Source organism: Anolis carolinensis, unplaced genomic scaffold (assembly GCF_035594765.1).
Source record: "Anolis carolinensis isolate JA03-04 unplaced genomic scaffold, rAnoCar3.1.pri scaffold_10, whole genome shotgun sequence".
NCBI lineage: Eukaryota > Metazoa > Chordata > Lepidosauria > Squamata > Dactyloidae > Anolis > Anolis carolinensis.
In genome coordinates this window covers 8,941,208-8,968,438 of record NW_026943821.1, presented here as the reverse complement: position 1 = coordinate 8,968,438, position 27,231 = coordinate 8,941,208, and the positions used below count along the sequence as shown (strand labels likewise).

The 27,231-nt window shown below is 41.2% G+C and overlaps 2 protein-coding genes and 1 long non-coding RNA gene across 3 annotated transcripts in view; 1 reads left to right on the top strand and 2 right to left on the bottom strand.

Moving 5' to 3' along the window:
* Positions 1–27,231, bottom strand: part of LOC134293811 (uncharacterized) — a 292,347-nt gene that overhangs the window by 17,618 nt on the left and 247,498 nt on the right. The window lies entirely within an intron of this gene.
* Positions 9,657–17,155, bottom strand: LOC100559872 (histone H3.3A). Its single transcript, XM_003222857.4, has 4 exons — positions 17,009–17,155; positions 14,002–14,157; positions 13,661–13,814; positions 9,657–10,452 (listed from the first exon to the last, which is right to left on the bottom strand). Exons 2-4 carry the CDS (start codon positions 14,127–14,129, stop codon positions 10,324–10,326), a joined length of 411 nt encoding a protein of 136 aa, XP_003222905.1. The 5' UTR covers positions 14,130–14,157; positions 17,009–17,155; the 3' UTR covers positions 9,657–10,323.
* LOC134293869 (uncharacterized) overlaps positions 17,211–27,231 on the top strand; it is a 17,748-nt gene continuing 7,727 nt past the window's right edge. Inside the window, exon 1 of the long non-coding RNA XR_010000851.1 lies at positions 17,211–17,304. This is a non-coding gene — a long non-coding RNA (uncharacterized LOC134293869). The remainder of the gene's footprint in view (positions 17,305–27,231) is intronic.

The window sequence follows — 27,231 nt, the reverse complement described above, 5'->3', positions numbered from 1 at the left end:
AGCCTCATTGGTACTCAAATTTAAGAAGGAAATGGGGAGAATGTCCATTGCAAGTGGGTTACATGTGCTTTCTTTCCCTCTCTCTGACACACACAAGAAAATCTGGTCACATTTTTTTTTTCTGAATGACTTGCTCTGTTCCTAGCGGCCAAACCTGGCATGGCCTCTCCATCATCCATTATATAAATGAACACAAGCTGGCAGAAGAGGTAGCTTTGAAAAGGGGAGGAAACCCTCTTCTCCCCTTGGATGTTCTTTGGTGTCAAGGGCAGCGATGCCCCTCAAACTGGGCACGAGAGACAGGCGATGGCATGACTCCTGTCCAAAAATAGAGAGCCACAACCTGTTTTGTCCTGATCAGGGAAAAAGGGGCAGATTCTGTTCCAGAAAGAAGATTAAGGCTTGCAAGGCTGGCATTTATTGCCGTCTGAGTGTGGGCACTTATTGAGTGTGTGAAAAACAAAGAAAGGGACAGGAGAGAGAAAAAGAAACCTGGATAAACATTAACAACCATGTTGCAACATCAGTAATATCCTGTGTGGTTGCTGTCCTAAATCACTTTGTAGTTTCTGCTAAAGCATACTCCCATCTGTGGGTAAATGCTCTATATAATATTAATAATATATCAAAAATATTTTGATAATAAAAAAATAACTTCAGTGGCCGGAAGTTATGGATATTTTTGAATGGTGCTTGCTGTAAGTTTTTTAATTGTTTTATCTTACATGTTAATTGGGGTTTTTTAATCGGGATATGATGTTTTAACTGATTATGTATTGTGGTCGGATGCATTTGTATGAATTTTATAAAATTTTATAAAATTCAATGCCAAGCACATACAGTAGAGTCTCACTTATCCAACGTAAACGGGCCGGCAGAACGTTGGATAAGCAAATATGTTGGATAATAAGGAGAGATTAAGGAAAAGCCTATTAAACATCAAATTAGGTTAGGATTTTACAAATTAAGCACCAAAACATCATGTTATACAACAAATTTGACAGAAAAGGTAGTTCAATACGCAGTAATGCTATGTAGTAATGACTGTATTTACGAATTTAGCACCAAAATATCACAATTTATTGAAAACATTGACTACAAAAATGCGTTGGATAATCCAGAACGTTGGATAAGCGAGTGTTGGATAAGTGAGACTCTACTGTATATTAAAGCAAGACTTAGACGAAGGGTTAGAAGGCACGATGATCAAGTTTGCAGACGACACCAAACTGGGAGGGAAAGCCAACACCCCAGAAGAAAGGAGCAGAATTCAAAACAATCTTGACAGACTAGAGAGATGGGCCGAAACTAACAAAATGAAGTTCAACAGGGATAAATGCAAGATACTTCACTTTGGCAGAAAAAATGGAATGCAAAGATACAGAATGGGGGACAATGCCTGGCTTGACAGTAGTATGTATGAAAAAGACCTTGGAGTCCTCGTGGACAACAAGTTAAACATGAGCCAGCAATGTGATGCAGCAGCTAAAAAAGCCAACGGGATTCTGGCCTGCATCAATAGGGGAATAGCGTCTAGATCCAGGGAAGTTATGCTCCCCCTCTATTCTGCCTTGGTCAGACCACACCTGGAATACTGTGTCCAATTCTGGGCACCACAGTTGAAGGGAGATATTGACAAGCTGGAAAGCGTCCAGAGGAGGGCGACTAAAATGATTAAGGGTCTGGAGAACAAGCCCTATGAGGAGCGGCTTAAAGAGCTGGGTATGTTTAGCCTCCAAAAGAGAAGGCTAAGAGGAGACATGATAGCCATGCACAAATATGTGAGGGGAAGTCATAGGGAGGAGGGAGCAAGATTCTTTTCTGCTGCCCTGGAGACTAGGACGCGGAATAATGGCTTCAAACTACAGGAAAGGAGATTCCACCTGAACATCAGGAAGAACTTCCTCACTGTGAGAAGGGCTGTTTGACAGTGGAACTCTCTCCCCGGGGCCGTGGTAGAGGCTCCTTCTTTGGAGGCTTTTAAGCAGAGGCTGGATGGCCATCTGTCGGGGGTGCTTTGAATGCGATTTCCTGCTTCTTGGCAGGAGGTTGGACTGGATGGCCCATGTGGTCTCTTCCAACTCTACTATTCTATGATTCTAATACATAACATATCCAAATCGATAACATATTCTTCTTCATTCACACAGTCGATTCCGACTCTTTGTGACCTCATGGACCAGTCCACGCCAGAGCTTCCTGTCGGCCGTCGCTGCCCCCAGTTCCTTCAAAGTCAATAACCTATAGTTGAACTAAAACCATGAATACTAACAAAAACACATCGAACATGGACATAAAAACATTTTAGACATATTAGACATTGCACCAAACCTGTGGATGTCATTTAGCTGTTTCAGTAATACTATCACTCGCCAAATGTCTGCTTGCATAGCCAGGTTTAGAGTTGTTTTCTAAACACAGGGAGGGAGGGGGCCAATCTTATCTCACTGGGGAGGGAGTTCCACAGCCGAGGGGCCACCACCACTTGCGATGGCAGCGGGACTGAGAGCAGGACCTCCCCGGTTGATCTTAATGCTCCAAGTGGTTCATAAAAGGAGATACGTTCAGATAGATAAGCTGGACCGGAACCATTTAGGGACTTATAGGCCAAAGCCAGCACTTTGAATTGTGCTCGGTAGCAGACTGGCAGCCAGTGGAGCTGATGCAAGTGGGTAGTTGTGTGGTTAGTACTTGGATGGGAAACCACAAATGAGTACAGTAGAGTCTCACTTATCCAAGCTAAACGGGCTGGCACCAAAACATCATGTTATACAACAAATTTGACAGAAAAAGTAGTTCAATACGCAGTAATCTTACGTTGTAACTACTGTATTTATGAATTTAGCACCAAAATATCACGATATATTGAAAACATTGACTACAAAAATGGCTTGGATAATCCAGAGGCTTGGATAAGCAAGGCTTCGATAAGTGAGACTCTACTGTACTAGGTTCTGTTGGCTGTATTTCAGAGGAAGAAATTGGCAAAAACCATCTCTGAATTTTCCTTGCCTTGTTATAGAAATGAAAATAAAAAATCTCTCCTCGATTAACTGTTCAAAATATCACTGTGAGTTGCAATAATTTCATTGTTTATCCCCAGCTTAACTAATTTCTGCAGCTTGTCTTTAATGGTAGCATTTTGATTATTATATACATTCTACTTATGCAGACTTTTTCTGACACCTTGCAAACTCATTGCTATGGCTTCTCTGACTTGAGTCTATCCATATTTCATACCTATAAAAATTATTTTTCCATTTTGTTGTCGAAGGCATTCATGGCCAGAATCGCTGGGTTGTTGTGAATTTTCCAGGCTGTGTGGCCATGTTCCAGAAGCATTGTCTCCTGACATTTTGCCCACATCTATGGCAGGCATCCTCAGAGGTTGTGAGGTCTGTTGGAAACTTGGGAAAGCGTCGCCATTAGTCATCTTTCAAGACTCTCCATATTTCGGCTTTCGCTCTCATGTCTTCCCCACTGGTTGATCCCTTTTCCCCTCTGCTTGTCTTTCCTTATGTTTTTGCAACATCTTCCCTGCTGAAGACCTCTGGGAGCCCCGAAAGCTTGCCTATTTTTTTGCCCTTGGTTTGGCCTCTTCAAGGTATTACACTAATATGGGTTCCAAAGCTTCTGCCGTGTAGATAACATTGCATGTTTATGCTTAAACAAAACAAGATTGCCATTGCTCAAGCCAGACAATCAAGTGTGGGTCTTAACATTTCTTGTTGAACGAGACATTGCTGCCCTCTGTCGATAGGAGACTATTTTACAAGGGATTTAATACTGTTTGAAAACACCACCGAAGAGGATTTCGGACCTATCTCAATCTGCCCTGTGATTTTTAAGTGACCTACCTCTCCGTAGCTTTGTAAATTCTATCCATTTCATATGGCTTTTGTGATTGATACTTTTCACCCGACATTAATATTAAGAGCAACTCGATTCTGTGGGTCTGACAGAATGTAGGAAACCAGCAAGCCTTTCTGTTGCTTCAATTGTTCCAGTTCCTTGAGACTTGAGGAACTTCTTCTGCAAAAATGGTTAATTGCCACTTTGAATCTCCGCCATCTTCGTGGATTATCTTGATCTGATTGCATCTGACAAGTTTATATTAAATTTAGCAGCGCTGTGACATAGGTCCAGACCGGCCCACTTTTAGCTACCGTAATAAGGATTAAAAGGGCCAGCATCTCAGGGTGGTTAATTTGGATGGGCATCTGAGGACATCCAGGCTTTCTCCTCTGAAAATACAGGATCGTGAATCTTCCTTGGCGCTGGATGAAAGACGGTGTTGGCCTGTGGCGAAAACTAGGTTGGTTAGTGACAAAACATCAGAGATAGAGGAGAAATTGTATCCATCGTTGATAAAAGGTGGAGTCTTGCATTGGAAAGCAGCAACGGACAGAATGCTTTGGCTCTTTGGACCAAAAACCCTTTGTCATCACTGCTGTTGGTACTTACTTAGCACAGATATTATTGTAGATGAAGGGAGAGATAACGCAAGAGAGATCCTTCTGAGAGGCCCAAAAGTCCGGTTTATTATTTCAGCTGAGTCCCTGGAAGTGGAATCTCTTCCTAAAAGCTTTCCACAGAGACGATCAAGGCGTGGACTCGCCTTTTATACATTTTCAGACAAAGAACATGCTTTTACATACATCTTGTCATTAGTACGTCACTTCACATGCTTACATACATGGGCATAAATATGCACAATCAGCATTTTCCTATCTAAGCAGTCTAAAAGCCTGTAGCAAGTCACAGACACCAAGAGAGATCCATCAAGAGGCCTACTTTTGCCTTGTCAAAAGGGAGGGGGAGAAGTCAGCTCTTCCATTAAGCTGTGCTAGGAACCAATTCACACTGGAATGTATAGATAACAGCCCCCCCCCTTCTCCCCCCTGTCCTGTCAGCTTGTGCATCCCTAAAATCTAACAAAGAGTTTGATTTTTCTACATTTCAGTGCTTCTAATGTGCATACAATATATGTCTAAAAATCCATATTTTTCTGTTCCACATCAATATCCTCATGCTTAACTCTGGAATCATGAACATGAAGCCTAGGAACTTTATTGGCTTCTTTAACGGATTTTAACCATATGTTTTATATTTTATACTGTATTCAATTGTTTGTAATAGATTTTATATACTGTTTGATTTTAATGATGTGTCGGCATCGAATTGTTGCCAATTGTACCCTTTGGGTGAGAAGGGCGAGATAGAAATATTGGAAATAAATAAATAAATAAATTTAAAAGAAAACAGAAGTCTCGAGATGCTAAAAAAACCCTCTCAACTTCTCACGGATCAGAAAATATAACTTCATAGTCTTTCTAGGCACAATTCAAAATGTCGCTTTTAACCCAAAGAAGGGACAGAGCATTTCAACTGTGCTGACGATTGTGCCATCACCACACAAGCTGGGAACTTTAAAATGGAAGCAGAAGCTCTCCAAAGCTTTAGGTGCTCTTACTGCCTATTACAGGGAAAACCAGCTGATTCCTACTCCGTCTAAAATACAGACGTGTTCTTTTCACCTTAAGAACTGACAAGTATCTTGAGCTCTGAGGATTACCTGGGAAGGAATCCCACTGGAGCATTTCAGCACACCAAAATATTTGGGAGTTACCCTGGACTGTGCTCTGACTTACAAGAAGCAGTGCTTGAATATCAAGCAAAAAAATGGGTGCTAGAAATAATATCATATGAAAGCTGACTGGCACAACTTGGGGATCACAACCAGACACAATGAAGACATCTGCCCTTGCACTTTGCTACTCTGCTGCCACACGTGCAGTGTGGAATACATCTCACTATGTTTTATGTGTGTGTGTGTCAGGAGTGACTTGAGAAACTGCAAGTCGCTTCTGGTGTGAGAGAATTGGCCGTCTGCAAGGATGTTACCCAGGGAATGCCCAGATGTTTTTGATCTTTTTACCATCCTTGTGGGAGGCTTCTTTCATGTCCCCGCATGGAGCTGGAGCTGATACAGGGAGCTCATCCGCGCTCTCCCCAGGTTGGATTCGAACCTGGCAGCCTTCAGGTCAGCAACCCAACCTTCAAGTCACAAGGCTTTAACCCACTGCACCACTGGGGGCTCACTACGTTAAAACAGTCTTAATGAGACATGCCGCATTATCACAGGATGTCTATGCCCTACACCAATGCAGAAATTATACTGCATAGCCGGTATTGCACCACCTGACATGCGTTGGGAAGCAGTAGCCAGTAATGAAAGGACCAAGGCATTGACATCTCCAGCCCACCCTCTGTTCAGATATCCACCAGCGTGCCAATGCCTTAAATCAAAATTTATAGAGATACTTGCAGGAGCACCTCAGCAAGCAAGAGTCCAAAAGTGACAGGTTAAAACCCAGAACCTCAATCAATGGCTGATACCGAATGAGAAACTCTCTCCTGGGCACACAGACAACTGGGTGACTTGGATGGTGCTGAACAGACTGCGCTCTGGCACCACGAGATGCAGAGCCAACCTTATGACATGGGCTACAAAGTGGAACCCACAACATGTGAGTGTGAAGAGCAAAACACAGACCACCTACTACAATGCGGTCTGGCCGTGCCACATGCACAAGGGAGGACCTTTTTACAATGACACCAGAGGCACTCCAAGTGGCCAGATTCTGGCCAAAGGAAATTTAGTTTAATCCCAAGTTTTTAACTTTGTGGTTTTTAAAAATGCATTATAACTGTATTCTCAATTTGCTTCTGACACAATAAATAAATAAATAAATAAATCCAAAGATAGATGTCATGGAATCTACATTTGAGACTAGTGTTTTCCAACTTTGTGACATCTAAAAAGACTCTTTCTCAATCAGCACTTTAAAAAATAATAATAACCACAAGGCGGCACTCTCCACCTACTAAATCCAGAATGCAAGAAAAGTAGCTTTTGAAAACCTGAGTCTTCTTCCTCTATACATTGCAGCCTGGTTCGCAGCTCTCTTTGAGCATAAAATTTTACTTTCAAAGCTACTTACACATCCAGGATTTAAAGGTTGACACACTTTAAAAAATATTTGATCAGGACTGGGAGCAGCCAAACACACGCTTTCATAAAATATGGCATGTAATTGATTTTTTAAACCCTTCCCACTAAAAATAGCTTTACCACTTTTAAAACTTCTGTATGAGTGGCTGTTAAAAACTGAAGAGCGGACTGAACAAAAGAGATAGCAATCAGATTTAAAGCTGTCGTTCCGAAGTTGGACCTGATTCTAAAATTTACCAAGATACATAAAACACCTTTTATATTAAAAAAAGAGGCAACACAAATGTTAAAACAATCGTCTTAATACATTTGGTGATTTTACCAGCTGTTTTCTTCTGGAATTGGGTGCTCCAGGTCTGTCTCTTAGTGCCAGACACTGTTAATACTATACTGCAAGTTTAAAGAGAGGGAAATGATGTTGCACAGAAGCCCAGCATTGCAGTCCTTTCGTTGATAGTGTCTAACATCCCTTCACATCCTAGTCAGTGGTAAAACTGAGTCCCTAAATTCTTCCCAGTCTATCCTTAGATGGCAAGCAAGTCTAATCCTTCTCACTGGACATATGGAGTGTTCTTAGACCCGATGGAAATGTTGGGATCAGGCTGGGGAGGCATCACCATGGCAGTGGAAGGCATACAGGCCCAAGTTGTGTTGTCATTGTGCACCCACAAGTCATTTCCATTACTACTGTATTTTAATCTTTGCATGATATTTCAATATATGTATTAAAATGTATAACAAATAAAATGTATTATTTTATTATTGTATGTATGGTATGTTGATGTGTCTTAACTGTATTCCACTTATTATTTCTGACTTATGGAAACCCTAATACTGACTTGTCATGGGATTTTCTTGGCAACATTTGCTCTTGCCTTCTTGAAGCTGAGAGAGTGTGACTTACCCAAGCCCATCCAATGAGTTTCCATAGCTTTGAACTATGGTCTTGAGAGTAAGAGTCCAATGCTTGAGCCAGTGCAAATTCGAGGTTCAGCTGCCATGTCCTTCTATGTGGCCCTCCAAATGCTGGACTACAACTCCTGTATTCCTCATCATTAGACATCATGACTCGAGCTGATGGGAGTTGTGATACAGTTAACATCTGGAAGGCTGCAATTTGTTCTCTTTAGTCAGGAGAGTGGGGCCTAAATTCAGGTACAATACTTGTGGATATGATGATTGACTTTAAACTGTCCTTTAAGCCTTCTCCAACCTCAGAGCCACAAGGGCTGCTGGGTTGCAATTCCCACTATCTCCACATAATCAAAAGTGATATCCCACGATGGGAACTGAATTGATTGCCAAATGAGGGGTAGTTTGGGTAGGGTTTATTTGGGAACTTAATTCTGCTGGATCCTGGAAAACTTCTGTTGTGTACCATCTCCAACATCATTTACCACCAATAAAACATATGTCGTAGGCGGCTTTCATGGTCAGAATTATTGGGTTGCTATGAGTTTTCCGGGCTGCATGGCCATGTTCCATGAGCATTCTCTCCTGATGTTTCGCCCACATCTATGGCAGGCACCCTGAGGTAATGAGGTCTGTTGGAAACTAGGCAAGTGGGGTTTATAGATCTGTGGAAGATCCAGGGTGGGAGAAGTAACTCTTGTCTGCTTGAAGCAAGTGTGAATGTGGCAACTGGTCACCTTGATTACAGTAGAGTCTCACTTATCCAACCTTCGCTCATCCAATGTTCTGTATTATCCTACACAATCTGCCTCCTGGCCAGATCCACAGCTATTTCTCTAGGCAGGGTAGAATAACAGATTTTTAAAAATCTTCACAGGACTGAAATTTTTACAGATTTAACTTACGACAATGTTGTCACTGTAAGTTCATTTTATGCAATTCTATCTTTATCTGTAGCCATTTTTTTAGTAGTCAATGTTTTCAATATACTGCAGAGTTTTGTGACTAAATTCGTAAATACAACAATTACTACATAACGTTACAGTGTACTGAACTGCTTTTTTGTCGTTTTATTATAAAACATGTTTTAGTGTTTTATTTGTAAAATCATAACATAATTTGATGTTTAATAGGCTTTTCCTTAATCCTTCCTTGTTATCCAATATTTTCGCTTATCCAACATTCTGCTGGTCCATTTATGTTGGATAAGTGAGACTCTACTGTAGCTTTGAATGGCTTTGCAGCTTCAAAGGCTGGCTTCTTCCTGCCTGGGAGAATCCAGCTAACAACCTCCCAACAAAGAATTCCCCAGACAGGAAGAAGCCAGGCTTTGAAGCTACAAAGCCATTCAATGCTAATCAAGGTGACCAATTGCCACATTTACACTTTCCTCAAACACATTTATTTCTCCTACCCTGATATATAAATCTCACTTGCCTAATTTCCAACTGATCTCACAACCTCTGAGGATGCCTGCCATAGATGTGGGCAAAACATCAGAAGAGAATGCTTCTGGAAAATGGCCATACAGCCCAGAAAATTCACAGCAACCCAACAATACTTATATTACAGTGACACCATGACTGAAAAAAAAAATCCTAGGAAAGGCAGAGTTCTGGGTCAAGACAGCAGCTTTATAGACCGACTCAAAAGTCTTGCTTCCTATGAAACACAGGAATGCCTTCTTCAAGTCACCATAAAGGGGAAAAAAATATTAAGGAATCTGTGATGTTGTCATTCAACATTTATTTATTTTTTTTCTTCCTGCTTCAAGGTGAGTCCCTATTGGTACAAAGATCAGAATCACAGACACAAGACAAATGGAAAACAGGGAAAAAAGGATTCAGAAAGCACTTCTAGCCTAAATACAAAGGCAACTAAAAGACTCAGCTAACGAAAGGGAAAAAAAGAAGTGTAGTGTTCTTGGCAGATATTTTACAAACTGAAGACCCAAAGCTCTTATTGTTGAAATGCCTACATCTACATTGTAAGTACAAAACCAGGTATTTCAAAAAATGTCCCCTGTCGGGTATGTTTTTGTTTGTTTTGTTTTTTTTGCAATTCTGAAAAAAAAAAGTTTTACAAAAAACAACATCCAGAAGTCTTGCAGATTTCAAAGGGGTTTTGTTGGTTCGTTTTTGCTTGTACATGATGAACAGGAATCAAGTCTCCTGATTTTGGAGAGGTAACTACGATAGATAGATAATAATCTAACATTTCTTCACATGTCCTAGCCACTACAAACAGGAGTTAGGAGAAATAATAATAATAATATCAATAATAATAATAATTAAAAAAAGAAAATCTGGAGTGTATTCTAAGTACACTGCACAAGAAAGGTGGGGGTTTGCCCAGGGAGGGGCCATAAATGTTAAAGAGATGGGGAGGAGAAGGACTTAGGCCCGTTCGCCACGGATGCGGCGGGCCAGCTGTATGTCTTTTGGCATGATGGTGACCCGCTTGGCGTGGATGGCACACAGGTTGGTGTCTTCAAACAGACCCACGAGGTACGCCTCGCTGGCTTCCTGTCAAAGAAAAGGAAAAGAGAAACATGGTCAAGAGCCCAGTTTGGGGGGAACAAACACAGACGCATTTCATCACATAATAGTCGCACCCCCATTTCTGGGATGGCAAAATTGTTATTTTTGTGTTCCCCACAATATTCGCTGAGCTGTTTGGGGCTGATTTCCCCTTCCTTCCTTCCTTCCTTCCTTCCTTCCTTCCTTCCTTCCTTCCTTCCTTCTCCGAAGGCAAAGAAGTTCAAAACAAATCCCTGAAATTGAGGTATCTGGAATTTGGATCATCTCTCCTTGTTTCTTCCTACAAGGAGTTCAATTTCAATGTGTTGTTGAATGCTTTCATGGCCAGAATCACTGGGTTGCTGTGAGTTTTCCAGGCTGTATGGCCTTGTTCCAGTAGCATTCTCGCCTGACGGTGTCTTCCTTTTTAGTCCTGTTCCTGGGGTTATTTGGGGTGCTGATTCAGAAAATTGCATTGGATAGACCACATCAGCTCTAGATTAATAAATATGTTTTTTGGGGGGCAAGCAGATGGCGACTACTGGATGGCATATGTTCTGTATCATAAACTAGAGCTGATGTGGTCTAACCAATGCAATTTTCTCAATCACCACCCCAAATAACCAAACCAAATCTAAAGTTGACCAAAAACTGATTCATAACCCTCTTGGTACTAATGTTGGAGAGTGGTCTCTGGTAAAAGTGATCCCTGGTCAAAAAAAGGTTGGGAATCACAGCTGTAAAATGTACTGTGATGAGGCATCAATTAGAGGCATAGTTTTTGCAATGCTATCTATTCCCACAAGGAGGAGCTAATGTTATGCACTGACCGGCCTGTTCTTGGGAGAGAAGCCGTTTTCTAGCTTTATCAGAAGAAGTATCATCTGATTATGATATTAAGACTATCACTCTTGAGACCAGGGTTCAAATCCCTGCCCAGCTATGGAAACTTGTGATCTTGGGCGATCATACTCTCTCTGTTTGAGAAAAAGGCAAGGGTAAAATGCCTCTGAACAAATCTTGCTCAGAAGACTCTTCGATAAGGTTTGTCATAAGTCAGAAAAGACTTGAAGGCACAACAAAGCAGCAGCTTTCCCCTTACAATCTAGAAAAAGATGGTTTTGACCACCAGTCAAGAGATCTCGACCACCAGAGAAAAAAATAAATAAGACTGGAAAGACATAATTTCAGCTCTTCTTTCTTCTAACTCATAATAGATGTTTTTACAGTTTTTTTTATGGAGCTCCCATTGGCGCAATGGGTTAAACCCTTGTGCCTGCAGGACCGCCGACCGAAAGGTCGGTGGTTCGAATCCAGGGAGACCGTGGATAAGCACCCTCTGTCATCTCCAGCTCTCCATGCGGGGACATGAGAGAAGCCTCCCACAGGATGGTAAAACATCAAAAACATCCGAGCGTCCCCTGGGCAATGTCCTTGCAAACAGCCAACTCTCTCACACCAAAGCAACTTGCAGTTATTCAAGTCGCTCCTGACATGGAAAAAAAACACCCATGTTTTTATTGTTGTTTACAAATTTTAACTGTTGGAATGTGTATGTTTTTATGTTGTACGCTGCCTTGAGTCCGTATGCGGAGACAAATATTCTAAATAAAATAAATAAATAAACTCTGAATAGAATACTCAATTTCAACAGCTAAGCGGCAAAATTAAGCAGAACGGCCTTTCAAAAATTCTGGTGCAGGGAGAAATTATCCCACAATAACTCTGCTGGAATGCAGAAAGAAGTCTCCAGTCCATATCTAAATGGAAACTGGCAGTAAATCCATGCAAAATCAAACTGGGTTCAAGAAGTGAAAGGATGTTGACTGAAGTACCGGAAGGCAAATTATAAGGCATGTTTTGGTAGGAAAATAGGTGGTGCTCATCAGATACACTCATCTCCACAAGGTTAAGTTGGATTCAGAACAACAAATGTTCAGAACAAAAGAGGGCTTAGGAACCACACTACTCTTCGGATAAAAGAGAATGACAGATATATACAGACAGTTATGAACAAGATAGGTTCTGTAAGTTTGTTTTTAAGTCAGAACAGGTCTAATTTTAAAGTGTAACTCCAGCTACCATGTTTCCCTGAAAATAAGACAGTGGTTTATATTAATTTTTGCTCCCAAAGATGCGCTAGGACTTATTTCCAGGTGTCTTATTTTTCCATGAAGAATTTACATTTATTGTTGAACAAAAATTGAACATTTTTATATACTGTACCGTAATTGTCATCACAAACCAGCATAACCAGATAAACTGTGAATCCTATCAGGAATTTCTTATTACTACCATTATTTCCATGTACAACAATCTATGGTAAGTACATTTACTGATCCTGCATGCTCTAGTGTTCTGTTTGGCGGGCATGCTTCCAAACAAAAACTTTTCTAGATCTTACTTTTGGGGAAGGCCTTATATTTAGTAATTCAGCAAAACCTCTACTAGGTCTTATTTTCAGGGGATGTCTTATTTTCAGGGAAACAGGGTAGTACATATGTGTGTATACATATACAGTAGAGTCTCACTTATCCAACATTCACTTATCCAACATTCTAGATTATCCAGCACATTTTTGTAGTCAATGTTTTCAATACATCATGATATTTTGGTGCTAAATTCATAAATACAGTAATTACTACGTAGCATTACTGCATATTGAACTACTTTTTCTGTTAAATGTGTTGTATAACATGATGTTTTGGTGCTTAATTTGTAAAATCATAACCTTATTTGATGTTTACTAGGCTTCTCCTTAATCCCTCCTTATTATCCAACATATTCGCTTATCCAACGTTCTGCCGGCCCGTTTATGTTGGATAAGTGAGACTCTACTGTATTTATATATAGAGTGAGTGAGAGAGAGAGCACATAGGGAAGGGTTAACACCCCATGGTGTCTGTTTTGCCGTCTGTTTCCCTGTTCAAAAGATTTCAACTCACTTTCTGTCCCTGTGTGAATTGGATTTTGAACATTTTGGTTTGTTGTGGAAACAAGGACTGGCAGTAAGCTTCAGTGGAGACACCTTTTCCTCATGAAAATAACTCTTCCAGGAGTGAATTTCCCTTTCGAAGGGTAAATTTCTCTCACTTCCTGTTGTCTGACCTCAGTTTCTTAACTATGAATGGTTTGTGAATCAGATGTTTGTAACTCAGGGATGGCCTGTATTCCAAGAAATGAATGAGAAGCCACAAGGAAAAAAGACACAAACCTGCAGGGCTCCAATGGCAGCGCTCTGGAACCGCAGGTCTGTCTTGAAGTCCTGAGCGATTTCGCGGACCAGGCGCTGGAATGGCAACTTGCGGATCAGCAACTCTGTGGATTTCTGGTACCGCCGGATCTCTCGCAGCGCCACGGTGCCTGGCCTGAAGGGAATGACACAAACATAGCTTGCATTTCTATCCAACAAAGAAAAAAACTTTGTGTTTCCCTTGAAGGCTCAGTCAGAAGTCAAGGGTGTTGAGGATGCCTTCCTAAATCCCCAGCACCACGAAGGACCCTTTCCACCTCATAATACTGAAGACAAGCTGCCCCTAAGTGTGTTCCACATACCTGTAGCGATGGGGTTTCTTCACTCCCCCAGTGGATGGTGCACTTTTCCGAGCGGCTTTAGTGGCCAGCTGCTTTCGAGGGGCTTTCCCTCCAGTGGATTTACGGGCGGTCTGCTTGGTACGGGCCATTCTGGGCGGTCCTCAGAAGGTTGGAAACCTACAAATGGAAAAAAGTGCAGAAGATTTATTTATTTATTATATTTCTGCCCTCTTCTTCTCACCCCGAAGGGGACTCAGAGCGGCTTAAAGTTTGGCCACTTCAGTGCTGCATTGCAAATACAAAGTATATAAATATAATACAATAGAGATCAAAGCACATTTAACATAAAATACAAGACAAAAATCATACAAAGCACAATCACATCCAGAAAAAAGATATAAATGAATATTAAGCATTAAAAACATTTAAAACCAATTACAATTATTATGGAGACTCATCAATTAAATAGTATACTTTGCTATGCCCAGCCATCAGTGATAAACATGAATAAGCAAGAAAATTACAAGATGTCTCCACAAAACAAACAAACAAATAGATAGGTATCTGAAAAAAGACAAAAACAAAAGTTCCCACTAAAGCCCAGGAGGAACAGTCAAAAGTTGAGCGGCGGCAGAGAAGTCAGTGGCCCCAAAGCAAGCCAAGCCGGGTTTCAGTACTAAGTTGATGGTCAAAGGCAGGCTGGTTGGTAAAATTCCCCAGTACTGTCATCCTATAAGTTATCAGTGACTTGAAGTAACTTCAGGCAATGGCTACCTAGTGGTAAAGTCATGGCATGATAGTGGGAAATGGCTATCACGGATATTTAAGAAATTACTGAAACCAAAATCATTCCGACAAGACCAGTTTAAACTGATTATGGGATTTTTATATATATATATATATATATATATATATATATATATATATATTCAAGTTGGAAGAGACCACATGGGCCATTTGGTCCAACCCCCTGCCATGCAGGAAAAACACAATCAAAGTACTCCTGACAGATGGCCATCCAGCAATCAATCAATTGAAGCAAAATTGCTGGATATGGAGAGTATCCGAAAGTCGCCATATATTTGGAAAAAATAACACACACACACACAAAAAGATAGATATAACAATTTTGTATTTTGACTATTCTGTAAGTATTTTGTAAACATTTGTAACAGATATTTTGTAAATAAATAAATAAATAAATGTAGCTCCAATTTCCCATTTCCCCTATGTGTGGTGATTTTTGTGGCACCATGTATGCCTGTATGTGTGTATATATGTGTAATGTGTGTGTGTATACGTGTGTGCGCCTTCAAATCGCCTGTCGACTTCACTCTGAATTTTATCATCATCTCTGCCTGGCCAGTCTGTTCCTTTGAGTTTAATTGTCTCTAGATCAAAACTAGCTGAGTTTTATTAGTTGTGTGATCCATTTATCATGTGCCACTTATGAAGGTCTGCTGTAATTGCTGGTTCTCCATATAATCACAGTGTTTTGATCCCTCTGCAATCAGGAAAAAGCCCTTTTAAGGAATGTGGGTCACTAGTCCAATTTGTTAAAATATATTGTAAATATTTTAAAATAATCCTTAGTCTTTATCCAGGTCCCTGGATGTGTTTTGGAAAGTGTGCATCACCTGAATTGCAGTGACCCCATTAATTACATAGGGTTTTTTTAGGCAAAAAAAAAAGACTCAAGAGCTGTGTTGTCGAAGGCTTTCATGGTCGGAATCACTGGGTTGCTGTGAGTTTTCCGGGCTGTATGGCCATGTTGCAGAAGCATTCTCTCTTGACATTTTGCCCACAGCTATGGCAGGCATCCCCAGAGGTTGTGAGGTCTGTTAGAAACTAGGCAAATGGGGTTTATATATCTATGGAATAATGTCATGATCACAGAAAGAACTCTTGTCTGCTTGAGGTAAGTGTGAATGTTGCAATTGATCACCTTGATTAGCACTGAATAGCCTAACAGCTTCAAGGTCTGGCTGCTTACTGCCTGGGACAGCACCGAGTATCCACTGGTGGCCTCCCATCCTAGTACTTACCAAGGCTGACCCAACTTGGCTCTCAAGATTTGACAGGATCCTGTGCCTTTAAGGAATTAATTTATGTTTAAGATTAGAGATATTTTAGGCAGCTCACAGTGTGCGCTGCACTGTGCATGTATTTTGCGCATCATATGCTCCCACTGGTGCATATTATTTTGAAATGCTTGTCTCTTGTTACACAAAGAGAAGTAAGCAAACAAATATTATATATAAAAAAATCTCTCTTATCAATTGATGTGAATCTCTTGCCATGTTTCAGTGGGTCATACCAATCCTCAAAGCTCTCCTTATGGGCTAAGCAGAAAAGCATGTTGCCATGGCAACAAGAGCCCCCATCCCCATCCCTTACTGATGCCACATTTATTTATAGCATCCAATAGGATTGGGCTGGGGGCGTGGTTAGGACAGTAAAGGCACAAAAAGTGGTCAAGGACTGCCCAAAAACTTCATATTTTAACATTGGGAGCAGAAACAAACAGACCTGGCTGATGGAGCAACACCTGGGAATGCTAGCAATGAAATACAGCACAAAACTACAAGTCCCGGGAGGGTATGCGGTAACAACGCTCTCTGATTGGGAGCGCATAATCAGCTGACATAGAACCACGCACGCGTACTCCAAACAGTGATAAGACTCCGCCCACTTTCTCTTTTTTCTTCGCGCGGCTGGCCAATTGGTTTATAGCCCGGCCAAGCGAAAGAGCAGGGAGAGCGAGAGAAATCCTCTCCTGATTGACAGGACCTCTGAACCAATCCACGTCCAAGATGCGGCTATGGAGTACAACCTATCAGCGAGGCAGCAATAAACAGCCAATGAGGGAGTGGATGCAGACGGAAGGCGGGACTAGCTGTGAAAGGTTGGGGGGGTGATGCAATTTCCTCAGACGACCTCAGTTTCTCTTCGCCCCCTCCCTTTTCCTTCCCTCCCCGAATTAAAAATAACAAGGGGCGAAAAGCGAGGCAAAGGCGCCTCCAGTTACCTGGCTGTCTTCCTCCGGGTTTTGTAGCGGACGTTGGTCGTCCCGCGACGGCGCTCGGGCTGCTGTTTCGTTGGCTTCCCGCTTTTCCCGCCAGACCCCAACAGAAAATGGCGGGCTCCCGGGCCAGGCTATTTAACCATCATGCAACGCGGCCGAAGCGGAGGTTTTTTTGGGGGAGGGGGCGGGTCGGCTGAGGTGATGGCCGCCATTTTGGGTGCCTCTGGCTTCAGTGCTTCAAGCTGCGAGGTCCGAAAAGGCCCAAGAGGACAGAAACACATCAGAGACGCCTTTTGCATGTAAATATACAGATCTCTGTGTATGTAGTTTGGACCCTTTGGGGTCATTATCCATGGCACAATGGTTACATCACCTCAGGCAAGATTCGCTTACACCTCACATAAAAATTATGTTTGGTTTTATATGTGTGTGTATATATATTCTATGCTTATATAATATATGCTACGTTATATATAAAATATGTTATATATAAAATGTTATATATATATATATATGTACACACTATGTTTGTGACAGCACGCTCGGGAAAGGGAAGGCTATTGTGTCTGGCTACCCAAGCGACGGTCGGTTTACCCTTTAATTATACCTCAAACCTCAAAGTAATCACTCTTGAAGCTGGGTAAAGATAACCAAAATATGTTTATTGGAACACAGGTAATGGTAATTTTAGGCAGGATTCTTGAATGTTGGATCAGAAACATACAGTAGAGTCTCACTTATCCAACATAAACGGGCCAGCAGAATGTTGGATAAGCGAATATGTTGGAAAATAAGGAGGCATTAAGGAAAAGCCTATTAAACATCGAATTAGGTTATGATTTTACAAATGAAGCACCAAAACATCATGTTAGACAACAAATTTGGCAGAAAAAGTAGTTCAATACGCAGTAATGCTATGTAGTAATTACTGTATTTATGAATTTAGCTCCAAAATATCACGATATATTGAAAACATTGACTACAAAAATGCGTTGGATAATCCAGAACATTGGATAAGTGAGTGTTGGATAAGTGAGACTCTACTGTAATAGAAAACAAAGATAGTAGATTGAGTTTAATTACACAGAAAATAAACCTTTTACTGTATTAGAAATAATATGAGGTAAAATTACTGAAATTATACAGAAATAAAACTATATTGATTGAAAATGAAGGCTATAAAGACTATAAAACATAAGCACACAAGCTATGATGAAAGGTAGGTACTAGCTATGGTGTTAAGTACCTAAAGTCATAGGGAGGAGGGAGCAAGATTGTTTTCTGCTGCACTGCAGACTAGGACGCGGAACAATGGCTTCAAACTACAGGAAAGGAGATTCCACCTGAACATTAGGAAGAACTTTCTCACAGTGAGGGCTGTTCGGCAGTGGAACTCTCTCCCCCGGACAGTGGTGGAGGCTACTTCTTTGGAGGCTTTTAAACAGAGGCTGGATGGCCATCTGTCGGGGGTGCTATGAATGAGATTTCCTGCTTCTTGGCAGGGGGTTGGACTGGATGGCCCATGAGGCCATCTTCCAACTCTACTATTCTATGATTCTATGATTCTAAAGCTATAAGGAGACTATAAGATAAGTTCTAGCTATGAAGAAACTATAAGCACTATAATAGTAAATACCTAAAGCTATTATCTTTGTGATAAGTACTAACTATAGGTAAGTACAAGCTATGGGTAAGTACCTAAACTATGACCTATGTGGTAATTACACGGCTATGAGGTAAACTATAATAACTATATGGTAATTACTTGACAAGAATTGCCTGTATTGATTTGCCAGGCCAAAAGGAACCCAGACAATTCTTTTGACCTAACTCTAAGAAGCTTTGCTCTGGAATGCAAAAGGAGGGGGGAAAGCCTCTAGAGCCTAGCTCACAGGCTGAACCATCTCATCCAAACCAAGCTCCACCCCCAAAACAAGAGCCAATGGAACATTCCACCCAAGAACAGCAAAGCAGGGGATAGGAAACCAACTAAGACGTCGTCGTCTCACTCTTTCAGTCATCTCTGACTCTTTGTGACCTCATGGACCAGCCCACGCCAGAGCTCCCTGTCGGCTGTCACTGCCCCCAGTTCCTTCAAGGTCAAGCCAGTCACTTCAAGGATACCGCCCATTCATCTCGCCCTTGGTCAGCCTCTCTTCCTTTTTCCTTCCATTTTCCCCAGCATCATGATCTTCTCCAAGCTTTCCTGTCTTCTCATGATGTGGCCAAAATACTTCAACTTTGCCTCTAATATCCTTCCCTCCAGTGAGCAGCCATTGGGCATTATTTCCTGGAGGATGGACTGGTTGGATCTTCTTGCGGTCCAAGGCACTCTCAGGATTTTCCTCCAGCACCAGAGTTCAAAAGTGTCTTATCTTCCTTCGCTCAGCCTTCCTTATGGTCCAGCTCTCGCATCCATAGGTTACTATGGGGAATACCGTTGCTTTGACTATGCAGACCTTCGTGGCCAGTGTGATGTCTCTGCTCTTCACTATTTTGTCAAGGTTGGCCATTGCTCTCCTCCCAAGAAGTAAACGTCTTCTGATTTCCTGGTTGCAGTCTGCATCTGCAGTGATCTTCGTGCCTAGAAATATAAAGTCTGTCACTGCCTCCACGTTTTCTGCCTCTATTTGCCAGTTGTCACTCGGTCTGGTTGCCATGATCTTGGTTTTCTTGATGTTTAACTGCAGCCCAGCTTTTGCACTTTCTTCTTTCACCTTGGTGATAAGGCTCCTCAGCTCTTCCTCACTTTCAGCCATCAGAGTGGTATCATCTGCATACCTAAGGTTGTTAATGTTTCTTCCAGAAATTTTAACTCCGGCCTTGGATTCCTCAAGCCCCGCATGTCGCATGATGTGTTCTGCGTACAAGTTGAATAGGGAGGGTGAAAGTATGCAGCCACACTCCTTTCCCAATATTGAACCAGTCTGTTGTTCCGTGGTCTGTTCTTACTGTGGCTACTTGGTCTTTATACAGATTTCTCAGGAGACAGACAAGGTGACTTGGTATCCTCATACCACCAAGAACATGCCGTAGTTTAGTATGATCCACACAGTTGAAGGCTTTAGAATAGTCAATAATGCAGAAGTAGATGATTTTCTGAAACTCCCTGGCTTCCTCCATTATCCAGCGGATATTGGCGATTTGGTCTCTTGTTCCTCTGCTTTTTCTGAACCCAGCTTGGACATCTGGCAACTCTCGCTCCATGTATTGCTGGAGTCTGCCTTGCAGGATCTTGAGCATTACCTTACTGGCATGGGAAATAAGTGCCACTGTACAGAAGTTTGAGTATTCTTTAGCTCAACTAAGACATCACAATGTTATATATAGTATATAAAACAGTATATCTATATATATAAAAGGATGAAAAAAATTTGGTCTAGGACAAAACAACAAAACTACACATCCCAGAAACACTAAACTTGGCAACACAACCCCTCATCCATGCCTCTACGTTCATGCAACAAAAAGAAAAGAAAAATAAAATCCTAATTATAGGCAGAGCAATAATTGGTTTTTATCCAATTGCTGCCAGTTACAAGGCTAAACTCTTGGTCGTCTAGCAACCTACTCAGCTCAGGGGACAGGCAGTGTTAGGCCTCAGGCCTCTTCCTCACTGCCTATAAGAAGCAGATATCTGATTTGAACTGGATTCTATGGCAGTGTAGACTCAAGGCCCTTCCACACAGCTAGATCACCCATTTATAATCTTATATTATCTGTTTTGAACTGGATTATCTTGAGTCCACACTGCCAGATAATTCACTTCAGTGTGCATTTTATACAGCTGTGTAGAAGGGGCCTCATATAATCCAGTTCTAAGCAGATAATCTAAGATTATAAATAAACAGAGTCTCACGTATCCAACATAAACAGGCCAGCAGAAGTGAATATGTTGGATAATAAGAAGGGATTCAGGAAAAGCCGATTAAACATCAAATTAGATAATGATTATACAAATTAAGCACCAAACATGTTATACAACAAATTTGACAGAAAAAGTAGTTCAATACACAGAAATGCTATGTTGTAATTACTGTACAGTATTTACAAATTTAGCACCAAAATATCACAATGAATTTAAAACATTGACTACTAAAAGGCAGACTGCCTTGGATAATCCAGAACACTGGATAACCGAATGTTGGATAAGTGAGATTCTACTGTAATATGAAATAATTACTGTGGTAATCCAGTCCAACCAAATTCTGCCATTGGAAGATACAATCCAAAAGAAGATTGGAAGATACACCCCTAAAGGCCATCCAGTCCAACTTAATTTGCCATGCAGGACACAATCCAAGCACTCCCAACAGATTGCCACCCAGCCTCTCAACACTAATACTACTAATAATAATATCATCATACAATCCTAAGGTTTGAAGTGACCCCTAAGGATCATCCAGATCAACTTCCTTCTACCATGCAGGAGGATACAATCCAAGCACTCCTGACAGATGGCCATCCAGCCTCTACATAATAATGAAGATGATGATGATGATGATAATAATAATAATAATAGAAACATAGAATCCAAGAGTTTGGAGAGACCCCTAAGGGCCATCCAGCCCAACCCTTTCTACTATGCAGCAGGATACAATCCAAGCATTCACAACACATGGACAACGTATAAATACTATACTATACTATACAGGGACATAGACCTCCTCTACCCTCACCACTTTCACAGTACACAAACAACCAAATGCATACTATACATAAAGACAACCATACAACAGACATTCAGTACCACCACTACCTCAACAAGTTCTCACCAACACCACCAGACAACGCCACAGCAACGCGTGGCCGGGCACAGCTAGTAATATATATTATATATAACACATCTGTCAGAACATATCTCCCTCTGTGAACCATCTCGGACTCTAAAATTGTCCGGGGAGGCCCTGCTCTCAGTCCCGCCCCCTTTGCAGGCGGAATTCGCAGGGACGAGAGGCAGGGCCTTCTCGGTGGCAGCCCCTTGACTGTGGAACTCCCTCGCCAGGGAGATTAGATCAAGCCCCCTCCCTCCTGATTTCCTGCTTCTTGGCAAGGGGTTGGACTAGATGGCTCATGAGGTCTCTTCCAATTCTATTCTATGATTCTGTAAAAAAAAAGTGAAGATATGGCCCTTTGGAAATCTGGTGCAATAATAGATAGGAAAGATATGGAACTGGCCCGGACTACTTCTACAGATCACGTGATTTACTCTGTTGTTCAGAGTTAAATGTTTTACCTGTTTGTTTATATCTTAATATTTTATTTTATTTAAATGGCTGTTTTGTATTTTGTTTTTAAAGGCATTCAGTTATTGCCATGTTGTGAAGCTGCCATGAGTCCCCTTCGGGGCTGAGAAGGGCGGGGTAAAAGTACTGTAAATAAATAAATAAAAAATACTATATTTACTGTATTTTCCGGCATATAAGACAACTGGGCGTATAACATGACCCCCAACTTTTCCAGTTAAAAATCCAGTTTGGGATATACTCGCCGTATAAGATTGCCCCTCTTTCAACACACACCAAATACAAATATTATCAGAGTGGCAAACATGCCTCTTTCACCCATCTGACCCGCCCTTGTATCCTATTACCGTACCTCCTTCTCTGCCTCTCCAATCTCGCACATGCATGCCTGCGCCACTTCACTGCAGTCCTCAGGAGTGAGATCTGAGAGGCAGAGAAGGAGGTATGTTAATAGGATACAAGGGTGGGCCAGATGGGTGAAAGAGGCATGTTTTTCTGGGCACAGTGCCGCTCTTATCTCTTTTTTCCATACCCCGAGCATCTTGGACGCCTGCAGCTTGCTCCACCCTTCATTTACACCCCCCCCCCCACCTTGTCCGTGTTAAATCATTTATTTCCACGAATCCTGATGAGTGGATTTTCTTCTACATGTACAGCGCCACCCTTGCTGCTTTCATACAGTCGCCACATATGGGGGGGATGCAGCCATAGCCGTTTTTGAGCTCCCCCCACCATATGCAGCGACCGCAGATTCTCTAGTCCAGCTCGGAAGTTTCAGCACCTGCCCTATAAGATGACACCTGGCGTATAAGACGACACCCGACTTTTGAGAATATTTTCCTGGGTTAAAAAGTAGTCTTATACACCAGAAAATACAGTAATCTAAATAAATAAAAATGTCTGTTGGTGAGAGACCTCATATCTCCCAAACTACTTCACCGATTGCTTCGAAATTTGGACACCATGTAGGAATCGAACTGGCAAGTGTTTTAAGGTATCCACATACCGACTGTTACTTCACTTCACTTTATTTCTTAATTAGTCGCTCTCCTCCAGAGTGCTCCAAGCAACTTACAATTTAAAATATCATTCCACAATATAAAAACATTCAACCTAAAAACATTCAAGAGTGACTATTTGGCAAATTAGATCTGATTTACTTAAATGCACAACCAAACAGCCAAGTCTTGAGCCTATTACACATCTGTCACACCTGAGACAAGTAAAACCATGCTTTGGTTCACAAACAGTGCTATCTGCTGGACAAACAAGCAGCACCTGCTGTACTACAAATGATTGTTTTAGGAAGAAGGGCCTGCTGGCTGTTAGGCATTGTGGGAGTTGAACTCCAAAACACCTGGAGAGCCCACGTTTGCCCATACATGGCTGAAACTGAACTGAAACTTTCTGGGAAAAAAATCTATAGAACCCAATTCAGCAGAACAGCAGCAAGGGAAGCCATGGGAAAACGAGTCAGCTGTTTCCACACTTTCTTATCCTGTTGATGCAGTCAACGATGAATATTCTGCTTCAACCTGCATTTTCCTAGTCCATAATGACCACATCTTTATTAAATTGAAGTCACAGGAGCATCACCAGTCACACGTTTCCCCTTTGCGAACTTGCCTGTGATTATCATGTGTGCTATACTTCGTATTATTATTTCAGTCTACCCAGCCAAGGCCACCCTATTCCCCATTTCATGCATGTGAACATATTAATAGATATATATATGCCTCCACAGGGCATTATGTAGGAAGGAAGGAAAGAAAAGGAGGAGGAGGAAGGAAAGAAAGAAAAGGGAGAAATTTTCATGATCAGAGAGGAAGAAAGAGCCATAAACAAAATGCTGGACAACAGCTGATACATAGTTTATTACAAAAGTGTTTTCTAAACTAAAATTGGATTTATGGTTGTTTCCTCCTCTCCTTTTGGTCTTCCAAAGGGTCCTGGGGCCACAAAGGTGCCCACTCTAGATATATGCTAACCTGTTGTGAATGCACACTATATTGCTGATATGACACATGCCATGCTTTTGTGTGTCCTATAGTGCTTTGATTTATTAAATGGGTTCACCCACGTCACTCTGTTCTCCTTGATGTGACACGTCAAATCCATTTACATCAGACTCTCCATGCAGAGTGCTGGGTTAAGTCTTGCATTTCTCGCTTTTCATAACAAACTGCATCAACAACACACCCGTCATATCAAATCTAGTCGGCAGCCTAACATCGGAAAACCTTTTGGCAATTTGTACTGAATCAGACATGGTAGGAATCATGTCAACACCTTCCAGCATTTGTTATCAAAACATTTATAAATTTATATTCACAATTTTATGAGTCTCATCATTCCAGATCTCAGATTAAACCATTGTAAAAAGGGGCAAATTTTGGATTGCGGTATATGCAGAAAAATCAGCACAATCATCCTATAAAGATATTATGGCTTATCTTCAAATCAGATATCATCTACACATGAATTCTAAGCATATCTCCTTATAAATGAAGTCATTGGAGGTGATTTCCTAGTGGGCATACTCCTGCTTTTGGCTCCATTGTCACCCTACCGCCTGAAATTTGTAAAACAACTTTTATGGCATTACTAGTCAGCTGATTTTTTTAATCCCCCATCCTTGTGTTTCATGAGTTTTTAAATCAAAACTGTATTTTAGATTCCTTATAAACCGCTCTAGAAGCCTCTGATCAAAATGTGGAATAAAAAATACTTTATATATCTAATCAGAATCTCAACTAAAACTTCCAAAGCTCAGTTTAGTTTAGTATCATTGTATAATCTTGTATAATTCAGGTATTCAAAATATATGTATTTGTTGTAAATTGTTATAAATTGAGATTATCCAGCTAAAATAGTTTCATATTTTGTTTCGGTTGCATTCTTTCTGTGTGTGTGTGTGTGTGTGTATATATACACATACATACATACATACATACATACATACATACATACATACATTTATATTGTATCTCATTGTTTTTAGTTGGCTTACTCTTAAAGCACTATGTACATCAATGGCATTTTAATACACGATAATGATAGAATTTGTATGTCATATGGCTTTTATCCAGACCACTGGAGAAAACCATGTTCGATGTCGTGGTCATGTGTATGGAGGCTGCCTTGATGATTCATTTCATACTAGACCAAGTGTTTCAGAAACAACTGGAAATAGCCAAGTCTTTCTATATTAAGATGTGTTCCTTTATATGCCCACTTTAACTAGCATACTGTATTAAGTAAGAACACATAAACTACAGTCTGCAAAGAAGGAAATTTTGCATTGGAAGGCAGACAAAACAAGCAAATTGTCAGGCTCCCATCATATAAAATGGAACGAGAACCTCTGGGTTCTGTGGATTTTGCGGACTGTGTGGCCATGTTACAGAAGTATTCTCTCCTGATGTTTTGCTTACATCTATGACACCTCCTCAGAGGTTGTGAGGTCCGTCAGAAACTAGGCAAGTGAGGTTTATATATCTGTGGAAAGTCCAGGGTGGGAGAAAAAACTCTTGTCTGCCTGAAACAAGTGTAAAGCTTTGAAGCTGCCAGGCTAATCAAGCTGGCCAATTATTTATTATTTATTTACTATATATCCCGCCCTCCTCACCCCAAAGGGGACTCAGAGCGACTTACAGATTATATATACATACAATAAATTATATTATTACCATAGCACAATATTAGCATTATATATTACTATATTGTACTATACCACTATACTGTAATATTATTAGTAATATTACATGTAATATATAATTGCAACATTAACACTTGCCTTAGGAAGACAAGAGTTATTTCTCCCACCTTGACAGATATATAGAAACCCCACTTGCCTAGTTTCTAACAGACCTCAACAACAGGGTTGTTGTATGTCTTTCAGGCTGTGTTACCATATTCCAGAAGTATTCTCTCCTGACGTTTCACCCACATCTATGGTAGGCATCCTCAGAGGTTGTGAGGCATAGATAAACTAGGCAAGGAAAGAAAAAATATTTATCTGTGGAGAGTCCAGGGTGTGACAAGAGTCCTTTGTCAGTTGGAAGCCAGCGTTAATGTTTCAGTTAATCACCCTAATTAGCATTGGAAAGGTTTGTCTCTTGCCTGGGGGGCATCCTTTGTTCGGAGTCATTAGCTGTCCTTGGGGCTCCTCTGCCCTCAGAGTGTTGCTTTCCATCTACTGTTTTGATTTTTGAGTTTTTTAATACTGGTAGCCAGATTTTGTTCATTTTCATGGTTTTCTCCTTTCCGTTGAAGTTGTCCACATGCTTGTGGATTTCAATGGCTTCTCTGTGTAGTCTGACATGATAGTTGTTGGAGTGGTCAAGCACTTCTGTGTTCTCAAATAATATACTGTGTCCAGGTTGGTTCATCAAGTGCTCTGCTATGGCTGATTTCTCTGGTGGAATTAGTCTGCAGTGCCTTTCATGTTCTTTGACTCGTGTTTCGGCGCTGCGTTTGGTGGTCCCTCTGTAGACTTGTCCACAGCTGCATGGTACACTCCTGCAGAGGAGAGAGGATCCCTCTTGTCTTTCGCTGACCGTAGCATTTGTTGGATTTTCTTTGTGGGTCTGTAGATAATTTGTAGGTTGTGCTTCTTCATCAGTTTGCCTATGCGGTCAGTGGTTCCCTTGATGTATGGTAAAAACACCTTTCCTCTGGGTGGAAATGCTTCTGGAACATGGCCATACAGCCCGCAAAACTCATGTCAACCCAGTGATTCCAGCCATGAAAGCCTGCGACAACACAGGAAACAACTTCATTTGTGGGGGCTGTGATAGAGCCATTAAGTGGTGCTTTATAAGATCAGCGATGCCTAAGTAACAGCATCTGGTTGTCATGGCAACTACAAGTACCACAGCAGGGTACCAAAGACCCCTTTGCCCAGGGTTGAAAAATGGGGAGTTTATCCCTTAAATGTTCTATAATAGCTGCAAATTATTGACCACAACTCCTACCAAG